The sequence below is a fragment of the Ictalurus furcatus genome, chromosome 11, assembly GCF_023375685.1.
Source record: "Ictalurus furcatus strain D&B chromosome 11, Billie_1.0, whole genome shotgun sequence".
Taxonomy (NCBI): Eukaryota; Metazoa; Chordata; class Actinopteri; order Siluriformes; family Ictaluridae; genus Ictalurus; species Ictalurus furcatus.
The window spans coordinates 22739789-22762615 of NC_071265.1; the positions used below are offsets into that span (position 1 = coordinate 22739789).

The window sequence follows — 22827 nt, forward strand, 5'->3', positions numbered from 1 at the left end:
GTTGTCATACTATACACCATGTTCGGAGAAGAAATGGCACTGCACATCACCCTAAAAACACTATAGGTGGACGCATCATGGTGTGGGGCTGTTTTTCATCACATGGTACTGGCAGACTTCCTATAATTGAAGGAACAATGGATGGAGCCCTTTACCAGAACATTCTTGCGAAGAATCTGCTGCCATCCACCAGGATGATGAGCATGAGACGTGGGTGGACCTTCCAGCGGGACAACGATCCAAAGCATACAGCAAAGGAAACTCTCAATTGGTTTCAGAGAAAAAAAAATCAAGGTGTTAGAATGGCCCAGTCAGTCACCTGACTCGAATCCCATTGAACAAGATTTAAAGACAATAATAATAATAATAATAATAATAATAATAATAATAATACCCGCAACCCTGGAAAGGAGTAAGTGGTTGAAGATGGATGGATGGATGGAATAATAATAATAATAATAATAATGTTTAGAAGATTCCCGCGGCTCTGCGTGTGCGGAGTTTGCATGTTCTCCCCGTGCTGCGGGGGTTTCCTCTGGGTACTCCGGTTTCCTCCCCCAGTCCAAAGACATGCATGGTAGGCTGATTGGCGTGTCTAAAGTGTCCGTAGTGTATGAATGTGTGTGTGATTGTGTGCCCTGCGATGGACTGGCACCCTGTCCGGGGTGTACCCTGCCTTGTGCCCGATGCTGCCTGGGATAGGCTCCAGGTATATATATATGTGTGTGTGTGTACATGATTACTGTTTACTGAACTAGAAATAATCTGCATAAAATATGTCTAAGTTTTTGATATGTAATATTTTTAGAAAGCACAGATATACACACACAAAAGGTTCAGTTCCAATAGAGGGCAAAGAGAGGTCAGATTTTCTGCTTTATTTGAGTTTATCTGTAATAACAGAGGTGTTGAATGTTGAGTCAAAACTATCTGAAGTGGAGGGATTCATAATAAATAACTGTCACTTTCATGCTTTGTATCATTGTAAATATGACATGTTTTTAATACTGTTCTGTCAAACAGTTACTGTTCTGCCTCACAGTTTCTGATTCTTTACAATCCTCATCCTCAAGGCACAAGCAGAAAGCAGTACGCTTTGTCCATGATGGCTAAGAGGGGTAACATGTTGAAGAATGCACACCTCCATCTCAAATGGTATGTTTCCATCAAGTTCTTCACTCTTCTCCACAGAGGACAGATACCTGGGAAGGAAAAGTCAGTATTCACTAGTTAATCAGAAGGAAAAGAGCAGGGGCTTCTCTGAGACATCCTCCTGATAGATGCCCAACATGAATTCCTTTTTATCTGCAACTCAAATGGCAGTTAAATTGAAAGACAAAAAAGGCTGAGCGAGAACTTCCAGATCGTCAAACTGAGATGTTCTTCGTGCAAATTGTTAATTGCAGTTCCACTGCATTCAGTGATAATAGTACCGTACAATAACCACTGAAACAGTTTCAATACTCACAGATGAACTTGTGCAGACAAAAATTAAAAACTTGTCTCAGAATATTAATAAAAGGCACCAGGCCTTATGTGAACTTCAGGTAGGCAGGCATAGAATAGTTAAAAAGCAGAAAGTCCATCTTGTACAGGTTGTACAGCTTTTTCTGATAGGCTGAGCTGATATCCTTAAAGTAGCTAGCCACCATGTCTGCCGTGGTGTGTGTGCTTGTGGCCGAGCTGGGAAACGTCACCTCGCTGTCTACACCGGCCAGTTTGAGCACATAGCTGGAGTCCTGCTGCAGCGTCTCGTACTTGCCTAGAATGTTGTAGTGTATGAGGCAGGGGTGACAGAGAGAGTGCACACGCTCCCAGTGCTCGTTGAAGGGCTCTTCATGCTGCGTGCCAGGGTCCACCAGGTAGCGCACAAACTCTGAGAATGAGACATCATCTCCACGCTCCAGTGCCTCGGGACTTGCCTCAGCACGGTGCCGCTGGATTATCTTGGTGCCGTAGCGCTTGTGAAAGGCTGTGTTGTAGCTGCGCGTGAACTTGTTGCGGTACGCTGACACAAGCCGCTCAAAGGGTTCACGCACAAACACAAACTTTAGGTAGGTGCGTAGACGCTGGTTGATTTCAGAGGTAGAGTACTCGGACAGAGTGCGCAGGGTGCCTGGGATGTGCGCCTCATTGGCGGGAATCTGAAGGGGGTCTCTCTGCGAATCACCTGTCAGGACCATCAGGACACGCTTCCAATTTGTGCAAGCGACTTTGGGGACGTAGCAGTAAAGCAGGCCATGGTGATCATCCACGATCAGGTGCTTGAGGTCCTCTGGGATCAGGACACGACGTTTGTTAGTATAAGAGTGGCACACATCCTCCAGGAGGTCACGCCGACTTTGATGCATCAGCTGAAGTGGAGACAATTCTGTCTGCAAGAGAGAGGGATAGATAATGTCTCCATAATCATGTCTGTAAAGATTTTTAGACATCCATGGAATTTGGAAAGCAATACCCTTGAAATAAATCTTGCCACCCCAGTAGTTCTAAAATCAAATCAAACACTATATGGCCAAAACTATGTGGACACTGGATCATTACACCCATATGTGGTTCTTCCCCTAACTGTTGCCACAAAGTTGGAAGCACAAAATTGTACAGGATGTCTTATTATGCAGTAGCTTTACAATTTCCCTACACTAAGTGAATGGGCCCAAACTGGTTCCACCATGACAGTGCCCCTGTGCACAAGGCAAGGTCCATAAAGACATGGTTTGCCAAGGTTGGTGTGGATGAACTCAAGTAGCCTGCACAAAGCCCTAACCTCATCCCCACTGAACACCTTTGGGATGAACTGGAATGCCAACTGCACCCCAGGCCTCATCACCCGACATCAGTGTCTGACCTCACTAATGATCTTGTGGCTGAAGGGGCAAATCTCCACATCCACGCTCTAAAATCTAGTGGAAAGCCTTCACAGAAGAGTGGAAATTATTATAACAGCAAAGGGGACTAAATCTGCAATGAGATGTTCAACAAGGACATATAGGTGCGGTGGTCAAGTGTCCACAAACTTTTGGGCATAGTGTATTTGTTATTACTAGTCTATAACTATAGAAACTATTACTCCTTTGCAACTTATGCACATTTAATTAATCATATGCCACTCATGGTGAGGTAAATCATTCAATGTATTTTGACCAAATCCTCTGAACATCAAAAACTATAAAGCAACAATGAATCCATACAGTAATGTCATTAAGTGGTCAGAAATATTAAAATAATGTATTTTAGGATAATATTAATAGTGAACAAAGCATCAAATTATTATCAGTTTAAATATGTGTATTTACCTTTCTGACAGTCATAATAAATATTGAATTTATAACTAGCTATAATCAGAGGTGGGTAGTAACACGCTACATTTACCTGAGTAACTTTTTGGAAAAAATAAAATGTACAGGTTTAACAGGCCATATTTATACGCTTACTCAAGTTCATTTTTAATCAAAAGAAATGTACTTTTACTTTGCTACATTCAGTGGCATTCATCTGTTACTGTTAAATATTAATGAATATATGTAGTTTTAATAATTAGCTTGTATCACGTATAATGAGGTCGCGAGTCTCACGATACGCTGCAGTGGTCTGAATGCGGACGCATCAACTGCTCAGATTTTTAGCAGCTCAGTCCTGGAAGATAATGGCCAAAGAGGGGGAAGAAGTGACTGAGGAAGAGCAGGAGGTGGTAGAGCTGGGTGTCCATTAATCGTAGGGCTGGCGGTTCGATTCCCGGCCCAAATGCCTACATATGCTGAAGTGTCCTTGGGCAAGACACTGAACCCCAAGTTGCTCCCAACGGGAGGCTAGCGCCTTGAATGGTAGCTCTGCTGTCATTGGTGTGTGTGTGTGTGTGTGTGTGTGTGTGTGTGTGTGCGAATGGGTGACTGAGAACCAGCGTAAAGTGCTTTGTAGAACCGCTAAGGTTAAAAGGCGCTATATAAGTGCGATTACACGCACACACACATTCAGTTGTTGGGGAAATGTTTGTTTTTTGGGGTGTGTGTGAGATTTGTGTTAAAAATGACAGATTCTGTGTTATTGTACCCATCAGAGGACTGGGACATGCTGCTTCATTTTGAACCCAGGTTTTACATCATAGAAACAGAACAGACAGACCTTCAAGGAGAGGTGTGACTTCCAGTTCTCCATGTAGTCTGAGATTCAGGATTTTCCCTTCATTTAAATCAGATCCGAAGTAACTAGTAACTTGCCACTGGAGTATTCTTCTCATTGTATACTGTACTTTATTACTCTTACTCATGTAATTGTTAACATCATTATTTTTACTGTTACTTGAGTAATTATAAGTAGTTTTACTTGTACTTAAGTAAAATTTTTGGCTGCTCTACCCACCTCTGCTTATAATTGAGATAATGTCCATTGTAAAAAGCGCTAGACAAATAAAATTGAATTGAATAATAAGAGTTTCTTCAGCTTTTTGGGCTTCAGCTATAATATTCATACCCCTGTAACCTCAACCGCATTTGTGTATTTCATCATTTCTCCATGACATCTCTTCAATCTGTGCTAAATCTCTTGCCAAATCATTCACAGTCAGTTTGATCATTTTGCATAGTATGACACACTTGTCAGGGGAATTTATGTGCATTGAGTGTTTGTATCAGATTGTTTAGCTCTAAATCTGTAGTAGCTCAGACGGCAGAGAAAGCCCTCTCTCTTTCAACATTGTGTCACAGTACTGGGCACCAATGTCTTCAAATTAAAGTCATGCGCTGAGTAATTTTCCGTGTTCCCGCCGAGTCAGATGTGTTTTTCCTTAGTACCAGATGTACACTAGGAGCACGTATTTACCTGTCTGTCCTAAGCAAAGACAGGAAAACTATCCTGAGGCTGTTATTTACTGTGCAGCTGTCTGTGTTGCAGTAAAGTGAAAACATTTCATAAGCTGAAATGTGGTGACAGCCTTAATTACTGGGAAATTCCTAGGTTAACAGCAAGCTCAACTTTTACCCAGTTATAACTTCACCACAGGTCTTTCTGTAGGAGACCAATCTATAAATTATACAAAATAACAGCAACAAAGTCAACCATGTGTATCATTATATCTGAGATATGCTTAATCGTTTAAAGTGGATGTATCCCCCCCCCCTCCCCACGAAGTTGATGAGTTTAAGGTCAAAACCGGTCATGTTTTCTCTTTTTCACTCTCACGCTCTTTCTTCCTGGTTATTTGGACCCTTACACACATATGCTATTTCAGTGACCCTTGCACACATCCATGCGTCTATTTTTTTTAGCCTCTCAACAGTGTGTGCTGTGATGTGAAAGAACCGTTCATTCCCGACATGAAGGTGGAGGGGAAAAAAAGTGGCTACGTGGAAAAAGCATTTCCCTCACGCGCCTTCTGGCCTGAACATACAGATGAGCTCGCTGTTGAAGGATGTTTATTAGCCATTAGTGAGAAACCTGAGAATGCAGCACAGCTCCCACCCAAATGAAGCGGTCCAGATAAAGAGAGAGGAGAGGAAGGAGCCAAGCGTTAGGAATTACATTAAAAACCAGAAAATTCATTGGCATGGTAGTTGGTTAATGAATGTTACTGATATAAAAATAACTTGCACTGAGGAAGAGGTTTTTTTCAGGTTTAGCGCAACGTATTATAAAGATGGCAAGCATGATAAAGGCTGAAATTAAAGCTGATTAAATCACTGAGTACAAAGGTTAGCACCCCTAATTTTATAATTTATGTATCAAAATATAGAATTCCAAAATACTTAAAATGAAATGTGAGCATATCCTAAACTTATAAACATATAAAACAACAGAAAATTTCTATTAAATATATGAAAAGAAAAGAAGGGACATGCTTAATGTCTCATTGCTATGAACTACACTTCTTTGTCGTTTTCAGTCCCTATAACTGGCATTACATTTACATTTGTAGCATTTAGCAGACGCCCTTATCCAGAGCGACTTACATTTATATATCTGAGCAGTTGAGGGTTAAGGGCCCTGCTCAAGGGCCCAACAGTGGTGGCTTGGCGGTGGGGTTTGCACTCATGACCTTCCGATCAGTAAAGTCATCTTAACCACTTAACCACAACATCTTAACCACTGAGCTACCACTGCCTATATGGCAAAACAAAAAGCACTTTAAGGGCAATAAGAACTCTTACACTGTTAACTGACCTTTTTAAGTTTTTTCCCCCTGGAAGCTAAACAAACAAACAAACAAACAAACAAAACAAAACAAAAAAATCATGTATTATGTCTGGCTTCCCTGTTACTAATAGGAAATTTAAATCAATTTCCTGAGCTGATTTTTTTTTTAACAGTCCATTTCAATGAATCAAACATCTGATTTGATGAATTCAATTTTGTCTGGAGCAATATAAAACCTCTATGTTTTGTTGAACATAATTCTTGCCCATGTATTTGTGTGTAAACTCATTCGTAGTGTGTACATATCATTTTAAGGGATTTGTTTACTCAACATTCTACCTGAACAGCATCCGAAGCTAAAAGTACATCCTTATCATTTTTACTGTGTATCTTTAGCGCACACACAAAAAAACTTTCCCACTTTGATCCATATTCATGAATTCACGATGCAAACTTTTATGATAAACAACAAAAAGAAGTGTGTGTTTACACATAGTCTACATTTTTAAACTGTCATTGGCTACAATAGCCTATTAGTCTTGCACGATTATAAACAAATTCTCGTAGTAACTTAACATTACAGTACTTTATAGAACTGGCCCTTGAGTTTGTGTTATTCAGAGGATTTCACGTAAAACATGACAGAAAATGTGTCGAACTAGTCAGCTTCTTTGTGATGACGTTTTTGGATCTTGGAATTGCCACATTTACTGATAGTTTCTCTAGACTCTATAGTTAAACATGGCAGATGAAATAAATAATTGACATTTAGTTTACTGACTAACTGTCTGTTCAACCTGTCCTGTGTGCATTTTTGGCTTATTTTGAAGTGGCTAGTCAACGCTTAGCCATCAAGTAGGCTGGCATGTACGTAGCACAAAAAGGAAGCCAAGCAGGTAGGCTAAAATTCAGGTAGAAATTTTAAGCAAATTACAAAAAAAATTTTTTTAAATGTTATGTTCTGTGTTACAAATTTTTTTGGGATTAAATTTTTATCATTCTTAAATGGATAACACTGAAATTACATGGACGTCCCAGAAAGTTTGGTTCGACTGATTCATTGAAAAGAATCAGTTCAAAATAACGATCCATCCCTGAGATGGACATTACTATTCCCTGTCTCTCTGTGTCTTTTGAATTAGTAAAGTGAATACATTTTCACTGACCCAATTTAGATAGCAGTACATTTAATGGCTTTGTTTTATTTCTCTTGGATTTAATAAGGCTCTCTCTGGAGGATGATAAAGCACCATGTCAGACAGCTTTGTTCTGTGATTGATACGCACAGGGTCAGTAGTATAAAGGGCTTGGAGTGGACTCCTCACAGACTTCCTGGGTCCTCTGGCCTGCCCACTGTCCTGTGCTGATGGCAAAGAAAGACAGAAAAACAAGACTTTATAAACAAATAGTACTGGTGCTAAAATAGACCAGACAGCAGAAGAAAGTAATGGTAGGAAAGGAAAGACTGAAACAAAAAGGAACCCACCCTCATTTAAAAGCGTTCATCCACAGAACAAATGAAAGGCTTACAAATGATATTAAGTTCTCTTCATCAAAAGCGATTCTGTTTCTCTCTTCGCACACTACAGACAATAACTGACTCTGTTTGAATGTGTCCTTGGTGAGTAATTCCACAGACTGACCATAGATCACTCAATCTCTGACCATCTGTGTGTGTCTCTCACAACTACAACCACACAGAAACACACATACGTACACACACACACGCTCACACACACACACACACACACACACACACACACACACACACACACACTGAAATGGTGAGATACCTCATAACACCTTGATGATGGAGAGAATGGAGTAATGGAAACACAAATACAGCTGTATGCAAAGGAGCAAAGTCTTATTCAAACAGATCTTGCAAACAAAATTTCTTTTTTATCATCTTAGCTGCCGAGAAAGGTTGACCCCTTTCACAACTTCCCCTTGTGACAGATATCACGATCAGCCATATCAGTCACACCTAACACACGCATTTGTATTACTGAAGAGAATGAGTTTGGGTCTGATATATTTGCTTTCTCTGGGTTCATTTGTGAACATGTGCAACAGCCCATAAATATTTGTACCTTGCATTTACAATGCCACAACTTTCCTATGCACCACAATCCAACTTTAACAATGAGTTTATGGAAAGCAGATGGTTTTAACCTTGAGGATCCGGTTACATCCTTTCTCAACTAAAATCCTGTAGCATATCTACAAAAATGAACCAATTAATGTGTCCATGTTGATTGATGTTGAGCAGCCATGTTTACATGATGTCATCATGCTGAGCTCTGAGTAGGAATACCAAGTTTTTTGTTGTAGTTTTCCTGGTTGGAGACTGGAAATGATGAGTTATGAGCTTTAGTTGAATACAGAATTAGACCCTGACCTACTGAACTAGCATGAGGATATGTTTTTTGATGGAGACTACAAAGCACTTCAGTAAGTCGCTCAGGATAAGGGCATCTGCTAAATTCTATAAATATAAATGTATTTGTAATTAAAAACCCAAGAATGGTTGGTAAAAACCTTTAAGTATCCAGTGCAAATATTCAGTTACATACAGTTTAGTTATAGTATACAGACAAATATTTTATCGTTACAAACGCCAAAGGTCCCCCCCCCCAGAAATTCTCATGTTAAAATAATTGAATACGAGGTCACTTTCCTACAATACATTTAATACAAGTGTCCATGAGGACTGATGCTGATTTGATTTGAAAATGATCCAATATTACATATCTGTGAGTGGCAAAAGTATGTGAACTTTTGCTTTCAGTATCTGGTGTGACCTTCTTGTGCAGCAATAACTGCAACTAAACATTTCCGGTAAGAGTTGATCAGTTCTGCACATCAGCTTGGAGGAATTTAAGCCCATTCCTCAGTACAGAACAGCTACAACTGTGGGATGTTGGTGGATTTCCTCACATGAACTGCTTGCTTCAGGTCCTTCCACAACATTTCTATTGAATTATGGTCAGGACTTCCAAAACATTAACTTTATTCTTCTTTAACCATTCTTTGGTAGCACGACTTGTGTTTTTAGGGTCATTGTCTTGCTGCATGACTCACTTTCTCTTGAGATTCACTTCATGGACAGATATCCTGACCTTTTCTTTTAGAATTTGCTGGTATAGTATCATTGTTCCATCAAATATGGCAAGTCATTCTGGCCCAGATGCAGCAAAACAGGCCAAACCCACGATATTACTACTAGCGTGTTTCATAAATGGGATAAAGTTCTCATGCTGGAATGCACTGTTTTCCTTTCTCCAAACATAACACTTCTCATTTAAACCAAAAAGTTCTATTTTGGTCTCATCCGTCCACAAAACATTTCTCCAAGCTTCTGGCTCATCCACATGATATTTAGCAAACTTCAGACAGGCAACAATGTTTTTTTTGGAGAACAGTGACCTTCTCCTTGCAACACTGCCATGCACACCATTGTTGTTCAGTGTTCTCCTGATGGTGGACTCATGAACCTGAACATTAACAACGTTTCAGGCTATATTTATGCAGATATATAGAAAATTCTAAAGAAAATTCACAACTTTCAAGCACCACTGTATTAAAGTTTTGATAGTAGCTGTTAACAGACTATTGTGAGTCATCATTTTTGCTAAAAACAAGGTGATTAGGAATTTTCAGGGGTTACTGTATAAGATTTACCTACACATACATGATTTACAGGCATCATTCAGTAGCTCTAAGTGTTTTAGAATGAGGCTATTAAGACCAAATAGGGAACTGAGGATAGATAAGAGACAAAAACAAGGTCTGTATTCATACAGACATCCAGGTGCTGACCTAATATTAGGGTTCTCATAGTTCAGAGACTTTAATCATACAGACCCAGTGTGACCTCAAGCAAAATCCTGACAGAAACAATATGTACTCTGGGAAAGTATGGCTTGCCTGGCCGCTGACTGTCTAGCATTTACTTTCAACTAGCGGCTTTTCAAAATGAAACACTGCCTACATTCCTTCCATACCAGCCTGTATTTGTGTCTGTGCCAGGTACTGTATGCTTACAGGGAGTATTTTATGGTGCAGAGAGTAGATTGAATTTTGATGGATTGAAGGGCAAATGGATTCCTTTCTATGCTTGGCACTGCCTCGACCCTGAATTCACCGCACTCACACTGAGCACACATACTACACTCATGAACTCAGCCGGAGGTCTCAGAGGCTAAAATGTTCATCACTGTCTTAGAAAAACTTTGCTGTGCTCAGTCAAATCTATGACAAAGTTTGACAAAACTGTACAATTAAAGGAAAAACCTGTCTTTAATCTTTTTAACTAACAGTTAATCTTTAGAATTATCGTAATCTTTAGAAGCTCTTTCTCTCTTGTGTTTAAGATCTTACAGCAAAACCTGACAGCTGTTCCTTATGTTGAAGAACACTGATTTTTTTTCCTCCTATTTAATGCCATTGTAACTTCACTAACAATGTCCACATATTTATAATGTTGAATGCTGTCTCTGAAATGTAAACAAAGTAATCGAATGTCAGTGAACCAAAAAAGCACAAGTTTCACGACAAAAATTCATTCGATGTAAGGTTTGTAGTAGAACGTTTGAAGTTTGTCGGATGAATAGACTGAAACTAGAGGGTATTGCAGCACCTACAGAGACTGCTCCTCAGTTCTTTACCACACATTTACCAGTCACATAAAACAGATTTTAAAAAAAAACAACTTCAGAGCATCTATTCTTTCAATAACATTCAATAAGGTTTCACAATTTGTCATTTTATCTTAATCAATCTAAATGAAACTCGCCATGTTGCAATATTTATAAGAATCTATGTATTTAAATTTATCTATGTATCTAAGCCTACGAGATCTACATTACTCCAATACCATGTATTTTTGTGTGTGTGGGAACACAGATGGTTTTAGATGTTTTTAAATATAAACATAAATAAATAATTTAAAAAAAGGTTTTAAAAACCACTAACCAATTTATCATCATCAAAAAAGATTGTGTGTCTATTAATTATGATCATGAATGAGTTCAGGCTTTCACAGAAAATGTTTTTCCCCTCATTTTTCTAAACGCTTTTTCAAAAATGTATTCGTGTACTCGTTGCTATATAAATCAGTTTACAGTACATGTAAGTACTGAATAATTCAAGGTAATGAATGAGTTTCTGGAAACTGGGTGAGTGTGAGAAAATGTGAAGCGGCCAAGAGAATGTCAAAGTTAGGAAAGTTGCTTAGGAGAAAAGTGGTCTCTCTTTGGTTCGTTCTCTCTCTCTCTCTCTCTGGTTCGTTCTCGTTCTCTCCCTCTCTCTCTCTCTCTGCTTATGTATGTGTCCACGCTCCAGTGAGACTTGGCAAAGTAGTACCGCACTTGTCTGTGAATACTGAACCCACTCACCCTGTCCACACCAATGATGGCCTGAAACACACAACGAGAAAAACTCTCAAGGTGTCATTTAAAAACTGCATTCACAGCTACAAATCAAAACACCACACCTTCTTATGTGACATAGCACCTGCACATACACTCACCTATATTGCAGACATAAAGGGATGCATGTGGTGAGCAATAATATGGATGTAGACTGACATTCAAACAATGCTCAATGGTTTTAAGAGGCCTAATCTGTGCCAAGAAAACATAACCCCTCACCATTACACCACTAGCAGCAGCATGAACTGTTGACACAAGGCAAGCTGGGTCCATGGATTCATGCCAAATACTGACCCTACTATCTGCAATGTTGTAGCAAAAATCGAGATTAATCAGACAATGCATTTTTACAATATTCAAGTGTTGATAGTGAGTCTGTGCCCACTGCAGCCTCAGATTCCTGTTCTTGGCTGACAGGAGTGGAACCCAGTCTCTTCTGCCCATCATGGTTGTAAAGAGTGGTTTTTTTTTTTCTTTTCTTTTTTTTTAAGTTACCATAGCTTTCTTGTCAGGTGAAACCAGTCTGGTCATTGTAATCTGACCTTTCTCATCCACAAGGCATCTCATCAATCGCAGAACTGCCACTCACTGGATGTTTTTGTTTCTTGCACCATTCTGTGTAAACCCTAGAGACTGTTGTGTGTGAAAATCCCAGATCAGCAGTTTCTGATCTGTTTATGATATACTCAAACCAGTCTGTCTGGGCAAAACCCATGCCACGATCAAAGTCACTGAGATCACGTTTTTCCCCATTCTGATGTTTGATGTGGACATAAACTGAAGCTCTTGTCTTGTGTATGATTCTATGCATTGAGCTGCTGCAACATGATTGACGTATTGGATAATTACATGAATGTGCAAGTATACAAATTTTCCTAATAGAGTGGCTGGTGAGTGTTAAGGGCTGATCCTTTTTATGTGATGTACACAGTCTGAAACAGTCTGAAAAAGCAGGCTCCACCCAAACATGTCTGAACATCTGGAAAGCATTATGATATCCTCATCAACAATCAAAGAGCACTACATTGCACAAAGCATAATTATAAAGGACCTAAAAGCTCATAATCAGAGCCTCTGAGTTTTGAGTTACAGACTAAGTTAAAGATTTCATCCATTAAAGCTTACAATACTGCACATGGTCTGATCTAATAGATTAAGAAAGAATAAGACGGAAAAATGGTGAGAGTGTTACATATACAGTTGAAATAAAAAGTCTACACACCCCTGTTAAAATGGCAGGTTTTTGTGATGTAAAAAAAAATTAAACCAACATAAATCATGTCAGAAATGTTTTCACCCTAAATGTGAAATTAAAGCGTGTAAACATTAAGTCAAAGATCATCAGAAACATAAGGGGTAAAAAACTTACAATAACCCGGTTGCATAAGTGTGCACACCCTTTATAACTGGGGATGTGGCCATGTTCAGAATGAACCAATCACGTTCAATCTCATGTTCAAAAGTAATTATCATACAGCTGTCATTAATTAAATTATTCTGATTAGCCCCAAATAAAGACCAGCTGTTTCTGTAGGATTTTCTTGACATCTGCTTGGTTTCATCTGACTGCTGAAGCCATGGTTTGCAAAGAGCTTATAAAGCATGTACGATATCTCACCTGTCAAAAGGTATCGATCAGGAGAGGGATATAAAAGAATATCAAAAACACTAGATGTACCATGGAACACCTTGAAGATCATCATCTGCAAATGGGGAAAATGGGGTACCACAGTGACATCACTAAGAACAGGAAGTCCCTCCAAAACTTACAAAAGAACAAGACAAAAGCTTACCAGGGAGGCTGGCAAGAGACCTACAGCAATATTAGTGCAGCTGCAGGAATATCTGACAAGTACTGATTACTCTTCACATACTGATTGTATTCTTCACATGTCTGGGCTTTGGGGCAGAGTGGCTAGACGGAAGCCCTTTCTCATAAAAACACACGCTCAACTACAGTGCCCTGCACTAATATCGGCACCCTTTGTAAATATGAGCAAAGAACGCTGTGAATAATTGTCTTTATTGTTTAACCTTTTGATCTTTTGTTAAAAAAAAAAAAATCACAAAAATACTCTGTTCTCATGGATATCAAACAAAACTCAGGTTTGTCAAAAAAAATATTTGATAAATATAGGAGTGCAACAATTATTGCCACCCTTATGAATTCATATGAGGAAAAATACAGTTGAAGTATATTCCCATTGATATTTTACATTCTTTAGTACACCTGGGTAACTAGGAACAGGAAATTGGCCAAAAAATCTCCAAGGATCACTGCTGGAGAATTGCAGAAGTTAGTTGCATCTTGGGGTCAAAAAGTCTTCAAAACTACAATCTGAAGTCACCTACATCACCACAAGTTGTTTGGAAGGGTTTCAAGAAAAAAGCCTCTACTCTCATCAAAAAACAAACTCAAGTGTCTTCAGCTTGCCAGACACTACTGGAACTTCAAATGGGATCGGGTTCTATGGTATAGCCAGAGTCCAGACCTGAATCCAATTAAAAATCTGTGGGATGACCTGAAGAACACTGTGCACAGGAGATGCCCTCACATTGTGATGGATCTAGAATGTTTTTGCACGAAGGAATGGAAAAATATTGCCAAATCAAGATGTGCCACGCTGATATACTCTTACTAAAAAAAGACATGGTGTAATAAAATATTTGTTTAGGGGCAATGAGGTTATTGTAAGTTTTTTATTCCTTTTTTCACTTTGTATACTCTGCAACTTCACATTAAAAGTAGGAAAATATTGGACATGATTTATCATGTCACAAAAACCTGACATTTTAACAGAGGTGTGTAGACTTTTTATATCCAGTGTACACCTCATTACTGCTGTGTTTACACTGCGGGTTAAAATATCAAAAATCCTTCATGGAACAGAGCAGAGTAGTGCACTTGGTCGGTCATTCATGAGGCGTGATATACCTGCAAATAGCATGTATAGCAGCACTGTATGACATTTCTGGGCTCAAGGCAATATAAAAGAGGAACAGGTCAGATGTGACTGAAATGAAAATGAGAAATAAAAAGCAAAACGCAGAAAAAAGAGGATGTAAAACCATAGACTTAACAACAGCCAATGTGAAATCAGTGAATGACAGAATAGCAACAGTGATGAATCCAAGATTAATGTTATTTTTAAATCCATCATACCTAATGAGTGAAGTAATCTCTATGTGGTTGATTATGGATGCAGGTTGGCTTGGAAAACGGATATAATTTGCAGATATGAGACTATTATAGCGTGGCTTTATGCCACATGAGAACAACAAAGTGTCTCTAGCCCATCACATTCTAACCATAATGTCAAATGAGGTAAAAGAGCAAATATGTGAACTCTTACTCAGAACAGGTCACTGTGTTAACACGCAACATCTACTCATAACCAGCTCACCATATTAGAGCATTTCAGTCTGTCACCTAAATCCATCACAGGCTTATACACCTTTCTGCACCACGCTTTTGACCGGTGACACTTTCTTGGGATCAGATCATTTGACTCTTTGGTGCCAAGTCGTCTGTGTCACTGTGAACCTTCACTGTGTACTGTTTTTCTCACACAAAGTGGAAGTTGCACATAACATCCATCTCTGAATCCTTTCACAAGTAGATTTTATACATCAGTGTCAGCCCTATATATAAATTTCCTGATCAAGCAGTATTCAGCGCTGCGGCAGAGGAACAAACTAGAACTTCTGACTCTGAATGGCAGCAGTGTGTGTACGAGACAGAACTGCTGCAGCATTATTTCCCTTGAGAATTTCACTTTAGCTGAAATAACATTCCTCTACATCTGTACATGGCAATTGATATAGGTTCATGTTTTAGTTGTTGTTAGAAATCTCTGCCATGTTCACTGAGCCCCAGCTTATTCACAGAGACAGAATTCTAGATTCAGCTTCACTGTGGCCTCACCCCCAACAACATCCTGCCTTGCCCTTGCCTCCCCCCCTTTACTTCTCTCTCTTGCTCACTCTCACTCTCTTCAGGGAGTTTGAGGAGGATAATATGGGTCCCTGTGCTAGCTATGAAGGGCGTTCTGTATGGAGACCTTGAAGGAATGAAGGACCTCTGCAGACGTGTACAGCTAGTGGAGGCCTGAGTGCTGCTCTATATCCAGTATGGGATACCAGGGAATTGTAAAAAAAAAAAAATCTCTGTATGTTAGTTTAATGTCCATTGCCAACAAAAAAACAAAGAAACGTAGTTTAAAAACATGCTTTATTTTCCTGTCTGATTCTAAAAATTCAGTCAAAGTCTCTTAAATGTATTTTACTGCCTTATATATAAAACCTGCATCCAAAAAAATGACATAATGCTGAAATAAAAAATAAATAAATAAATAAATAAATAAAAAGAGTTTTGTCAACATCTAACTAAAACACCAAGGAACAGTTCACAAGAAACAAAGAACAAATATTAAATCCATCTAAACAAAAGGTCTTTAGCACAACAGGAGTTGCATTAAAGCATTAGACATCACGAACTAATAATAACATTCCCCACCACACAGTGCCCTAGTTCAGTGAAAGGGGGAGGATGAAAAGGCCAGTCATGCTGGGACGGAGTTCAGCTCAGAAGCACTGAGATTACTCAAAGGTGCCTAAAAGCTGATGTGTATAGCCAGCATTTTATATTTCACAGAATGCATCATGCTATACATGTTATTATAAAAAATATTTTTATGCTAATTTCAGACGTTAGTCCAATTTATAATTTAATGGAGACAGGAAATAAGACCTACAGGGTAAAAAAAAAAAAAGAAGCCATATTAGCAAGTCAAACTACTGAATATAGTGAAATTTATCTAGTATTTCCTAGGATCAGATTGTAACAAACCAATTAGAACATTATTAAACCTATTTCTATACATTTTTACTAATTTCAATTTTTCCTCATTCTACTAGCAGATAATTTTTGCTTCTTTCTAGAAATTAGCAAAATTATCTAAACATGTTTAATAAACATATAGTTGGTTTATTTTAAGCTTATAACAGGAAATACTAGCTAAATTTGATCTATTCAAGATACAGTCCCTTGCTAACATGATATTTTATTTCTTCTTGCTAATGTGTACATTTTTTGCAGAATAGTTCATGCTTTACAAATTCCCAAAATCTCTCTCTCTCTCTCTCTCTCTCCATACTAGTGATGGAGTTTCCACACTAACCACCTTCCTGCATCCTCCCTACTATTCAACTCCCACCTAACAGTCTTCAGTGGGAGGCCTGGCTTTATAGCACAAAACAGAAGTTCTCATAGTTCTCTCCCATTACAGCTCCACAGTCAATCTTCATGTCATTTAGTTGAAGGTGTAGTCAGCTTGTGACAGTCTCAGTGCAATCTCTGACAGTGTAACCTGGTTAGATGAGGATTACCTCAAAAATGATGAAGACCAAATGGTGTAGTTGTATTATGAATTTTATTACTGACATGCTTAAAAAAACAAACAAACAAACAAACAAAACGGTTCGCCATTAACTGTCACCAATTTTAGTCAGTCATCTCCACCACTATGGAAACAGTGGGTTCAATAGTAGTGCAATGATAAAAAGTTTGAATTCCAACAATGCCACTGCAACAGTGGAGGCAATGGAAACAAAGAGAACTAGCTCTCATTCAAGCATGTTGAAGCGGTGCACAGGCAGACATTTAAAAAAGTGAGACAGCTTTGTGCATCTTGGGGGTAGCACATGTTGGCCTTTGCCCTCCCTGGCAGATGGATGTGGGGGGACAGAGGAGAATCAGCTACGGAGAAAACACTGTTGCTGTTGGCTATCTGCTGTCTATCTGATTACATTTTAGGGGAAGTACACCCACTTCCTTTGGAGTTTTGCTTAATTGTGGGAATGGTTTTTGAAAATTAATTTTAACCCATGTCTGTTAACCATGAGCCTCCATGCGTACATTGTAAAAATTCTAAACACTAAACTGTGGAATAGACAATCATTGAGGGTCTTTACATATACACTAATAATACAATCATTATTTGATTTTGGTTGCTCCAAAAATAATACAGTTATGTAATGGTCATGTTAACAGTTAAATGTTTTCATATGTAGCCATATATAGAGCATGACACCAATAAATTAAAAACATCATAATTGTAGCCCAATAAACAGGTTGTTCAGTGCATATATCCCGTTAATCTGATATCTTTTTTTTTCCACATCTGCAAGAAGAGTTGAATGGTGTACACTTGATTTAACAGTACACTCATGAATTTTTAACAAAGCAGATATTTCCCCAAAAAACTAACGAAATAAATATTTGCTTGTAACACAATATGGAAAAAAGAAAGAACTCAAAAACTTACATTCAGGTAAATATGAAATTAAAGGAAGAAATGGTTCCTCTGTTGTTCTTTCAGAGGCATTTCGTTTGCTGTCATGGTTTGGGTCCACTTGTCCCTTTAGAGGGAAGCGTCACTGCAATTAAATATAGCTATACTTTCTGATCACTGTTATCCTATGAGGAAAAATTTCTATCCTGATGGAAATGGTCTCTTCAAGGATTACAATGCCCCCATAGATATGACATGAGGGCTCACTGAATGGTTTGATAAGCATGAAAATTATATATAAAATACAGCTCGACCTGACTCAACTTATCAGCTGCTAAACTACCGGCCAAGCTGACAGGTGTTGGTTGACAAGATTGGCCAAGATGTTTGGGCCAAGTTAGAGCTGGAAGATCAGTTGGTGCTGGTTGCTTACGTGTGATTTATTTGATTTACTCACATACACTAGATCTAAGGATCCTGTATGTATTTTCTAGATCCTGTATTACTATACTAATAAAAAAAAACCTGAAAAAAAACCTGCCTTCGAAGTTGCCTTGGTAGTTCGTAATTCATAAACTATTTCCTGTTTATATATACACTATTTATCTACCAGTTTGATCAGCTCAGTCTGTCTTTCGGAAGCTCGTAGATAGTACTGTTTTGCAGACTGCAAATGCTCTTAGCTCAGATTTGCAATATATCTCTACTTTTATATTCCCCTTTCTAATCCTTTGGAGCTAAACCTCTGTTATGAAGAAATGTTATTGAAGACCACTACTAAAAGCAGATTTATCATACCCAACACCTTCACTCCTTCTTTCAGGCCCAGCCGGTCACATAGTGTCATGAGGTGTATGGGCTTGCCAAGTGGCTCAAAACATGGCATTAATAACAATAAAATTTCCATTGTGACACATAGGACATCAGAGATAAAGAAGTCCAATTGGGATGGAAAAGGTTTAGCAAAAAAAAAAAAGACGATTGACACTACAAAAAAGTCCAACAGCACATGAGCAACCTCCCAGATGTTCATCCCGGGTTGCGTTAATGACAGTACATGAATAAATTTGTCTTAAAATAGAAGGGTGGAGTGGCGAAAGAAAAACTCACAGGCCTTTTTGGATTTACAAAAGCAAGCAACAAGTGTTGAAGTGTCTGGCACCAGAACCATCAATTCACTGACAGCCAAGGTGGATCAAGATCAGGCTCAGTGATGGCAAAATCAAATCAATATTACAAATCTTCAATCCTGACAATGCAAATGGGTTAAATCCAGAAACTATTACAAACTATTTCAATTCATATTTAATGAAAGCATCTTAAAACCCCTCTGTCAGCTGGATCATAATGTTGACTCTACATGCACAACTGTCCTGCTGGCAAATCTGAACATTTTTAGCCGTCTGAAAGGTCTCATTGTGAGAAAGATGACTGTAGAAGGGTGAGGTTTGAGAGGAGGAAAACAGAGAAGAGTTGAGAGAGTTCGTACTTAAATAGAAGAATTACATTATATATTACATATATATGTATTAATGGGCGTATCAGTTAGCTCACATTCACAGAGCTTATCACACACACACACACACACACACACACACACACACACACACACACACACACATACACAAGCAAAACCAGGCTCATTAAACAGAGCTCCCGACCTCAGGAGTTTCCACATGGGAAATGTTCCACTGATGTGTTGGCAGTGTCTAGTTTTAATTCAGTCTATTTCATTCCATTGATCAGGGGAGAAAATGAATCTATACAACATATAACTCTGTGTATCTCAGATATGCAGCAACGTGCCAATAATGTGAGTAGAAGAAAAAAAAATCCAATAAATGTCCCGTTGGAGAAACAATAACTTTCCATGTTCTTACACTATTCTATATGAATTTTAATCTTAAGAATAATCATAATAAACATCCAGAATTTGGGGTACACAAGACACCGTCCACTCAACCAGAGTCTAATGCAAAAACAATGGCATCTTTAGTGAGAACTTGGATCATTTGGCCTCAGTATAATCGTGGCATCAACAGCTTCACTCAGGATATCATGAAGGTTTTAGTTGCTTTGTAAAGTTATTTTGTAAACCAAGTTAAATAAGAAAAGAAAAGAAAACCCTGCTGAAAAAAAAAACATCACAGATGTTTTGCACTACAAATACCATTAAAACCATTACCGTTATTAGTCCTTAATGGTATCCACTAGACATAACATGACACCAATAGAAGGCAGCAAATTACTAGTAGAGACCCATAGGGCCCATTATAGTTTCTATTAAAACCAATACAATTCCCATTATAACCATTAAAATCCATTACAAATTCTGTTAATGTTTCTATAGTTTTTTCAGCAGGGAAGAAAAGAAAACAGAACAGAAGAGACATTTAAGAGAGCAGATCAGCTCGGAAAAGCACTCACCTGGTTTCAAGTGACTCTGGAAATAAAATATGAGCATAATGAAGGACCCCAGGCACATCGCAAGCACCATGCGGTTGATTTTGGGTTTTCTCATGTTGTGATGTGTCTGGGACTTTGCGCTTGTCTCAGTGCGCCGCTGAGCTCCGCGAGTCGCACAGCAAACCCACACGGCTCTCCAGGAAAACCAACAGTCTCTTTTCACTCCAACAGTTCTTCATCACGGTGTGTGTTCATGTGTGTGTGTGTGTGTGTGTGTCCCGAACCGGTCTGGAGCAGTAACGGTCCGACTGTGAAAGCGCTGGAGGCAGGACAGCCGCTTCTCACTAAGCAGTTGAGAGCTAATCAGCTGTATTCTCTGAGGAAAGGGAAAAGTAGGAGTTGGCTAAAAGCTGACATGGCAGCCGGCGAGCTTCCGCTGGTCGCGTGCTCTAGTCGATTCATTTATTGCTTTTAGCTTTACATCAGTGTATTGAAGTCAGTGAGAAAATATGGCCGCCAGGCACCAGTGAGTGCTCAGATGTAAAGAGCACACAAAAGAGAGATAATGCATTTCCATTAGTATGCTACGCTCTATATAGGCTTAAGGAGTCTTGGTAGTGTATGAATTGTTAGGTTTATTGTACTCAGATAGTAATTGTGTACACATTTTATAGTCTAAAAGTCCACCTCGAAATCTTGTGGTAGCTTTTACTGGCTAGCAGCCTAGCCTTACCTACAACTCCATTTCAGTGACTGGAGTATGGACTGATTCTGCTATTAACGAACCTTTTGTGTGCCGCTGATACATTTACTTAGGCGGGGCCTCGGGCTTGCTTGGAGGCGGGGTCTCCATAACCGTCACATCACTATTAGTGATGGGAAGTTCGGATCATTTTACTGATGAGCGAATCTTTTGTCGAGTCATTTCGTTCGTTTCAGCAGAATATAATTAAATTGTTACATGTTAAATTCCCCAACACATCTAGTACTTAATAAACTATAAAATAAAATGTAGGCTAATGCAGCCAAGGCCGAATGATAAGAAACAGAAATGATTAATTAATAGCTTAGCATTAGGTCTTCAGGTTATGCAGTCTGTTAGTTCACCTCACCTCCAGATCTGAGTCCTTCACGTCACATTTGTCACGTCTGTTCAGCTCTCGAGTCTTCGAGAGAAATTAAGTCTTAAATGCAACTTTTCTGCAGATTTTAGGAAAAGAACTTCAGTAACTTATGATGGTGCAGAAAAACAAAACAAAACAAACAAACAAACAAACAAACAAAAAAAACAGACAAAAAACCTAAGACACTTAAAGTAATTTTTGGCCTGCCTCAGCCCACTACTAAACTTTACTTTGGAATATAATCATAAATACTTCAGAAAGCTTGTTATTTTTGAGTGAACTCATGTAACATCTCGTTCTAGAAATATAGTTTCGTATGATTCATCCATTATAGGTTATGAAAATGTTCACTCAACCCTTTTATGTGAATAAGTATTAAACCCCTAATAAATCATTTGGAATATTTCACAAGTCACAACAGGAAGTTGTAAAATAGCAGGGCAGGTGTAGTTTTGGGGTTCCACAGGCTTTGGTGATCCATAAGTGTGCCACAGAAGGGCATGAAATCAGCTATATAAAGAGCGTGCCATATAGACTTTTTATTTATTTTTATTTTTACATGGCTCACTTTTGGTAAAGATATAAGCTATGTTGTTGCTCTGGCTGTACAGATGTGAGCCATATGAAATGTTTTGATTTGGCTGGTATTTTCTGATTTGACTCCTGGTAGAGCTATGTGGCTCTTGACGTTCACATGTGGACCAGATTTGGGCCGTCATTCATTCCCGCATGTAGGCCAGAGGACATTTTAATCACAGTTTTCAACTGTTGTTACTATTAACAAGATAATTCTATCTTGTTCAGTATTTTTATTTAAGATTTGCCCCTTCCTCTTTTAGAATGGTAAATGGTCTGCACTCATATAGCACCTTTTAACCTTAGCAGTTCTACAAAGCGCTTTACACTGTTTCTAACCCATCCACACACTTTCACACTAAGGACAGGTGCTTGCCTGCCATCGGGAGCAACTTGGGGTTCAGTGTCTTACTCATGGACACTTCCGTACGTGGAGGCATGTGGGCTGAGGATCGAACCGCCAACCCTGCGTTTAGTGGATAACCCACTCTACGACCTGAGCCACAGCTGCCCCAAAGAAACCTTCCTTCATTAAAAAAAAAAATCATTTATAGTTAATTATTGACAACTGCAGATCACAGTCTGAACTAATTTATTAAGTTTTAACAAATTTATAACAAAAATGAAAATATGAAGGCTAAAGCAGAACCTCAAGTTCATTATGGAGTGGTATTTTGTGTGTAGGTTCTGTGTGTGTGTTTGTTTATTTCTAACATTTGCCCACTTCTGGTTCCAGGAGATTAGATCACCAAACCCAGCTGCCTCCTCCCTTTTCCTGGATCTCTTCAAACACAGCTTTCCCCCTCTCCCCTGTTTTCTCACACACACTCTAGATGCTGTAAATCTCAAGCTTATTTGGTCTAG

At 38.8% G+C, this 22827-nt stretch overlaps 1 protein-coding gene across 4 annotated transcripts; it reads right to left on the reverse strand.

The window, feature by feature from the left end:
* Nucleotides 1–450: 450 nt before the first annotated feature.
* On the reverse strand, nt 451–21930 carry LOC128614992 (carbohydrate sulfotransferase 11-like). 4 transcript variants are annotated; one of them, XM_053636777.1, is made up of 3 exons: nt 20285–21930; nt 7416–7492; nt 451–2375 (listed from the first exon to the last, which is right to left on the reverse strand). In XM_053636777.1, the coding sequence occupies exons 1-3, from the start codon at nt 20376–20378 to the stop codon at nt 1533–1535; spliced, it is 1014 nt and encodes a 337-aa protein (XP_053492752.1). In that variant the 5' UTR covers nt 20379–21930; the 3' UTR covers nt 451–1532. The 4 variants fall into 4 exon arrangements, with proteins under 4 accessions (XP_053492752.1, XP_053492755.1, XP_053492756.1 ...); XM_053636780.1 differs by lacking the exon at nt 20285–21930 and adding an exon at nt 6157–6182 and having other exon boundaries at nt 7416–7478; XM_053636781.1 differs by lacking the exon at nt 7416–7492 and having other exon boundaries at nt 20285–20346.
* Nucleotides 21931–22827: the final 897 nt, after the last annotated feature.

Coding starts and splice junctions, on each gene's coding strand:
- LOC128614992 (XM_053636777.1), bottom strand. CDS start 20,378: ATGAGAAAACCCAAAATCAACCGCATGGTGCTTGCGATGTGCCTGGGG. Junction 7,493..20,284: donor CCAGAGTCACTTGAAACCAG/GTGAGTGCTTTT, acceptor CTTTGCCATCAG/CACAGGACAGTGGGCAGGCC. Junction 2,376..7,415: donor CCCTTTATACTACTGACCCT/GTGCGTATCAAT, acceptor TCTCTCTTGCAG/ACAGAATTGTCTCCACTTCA.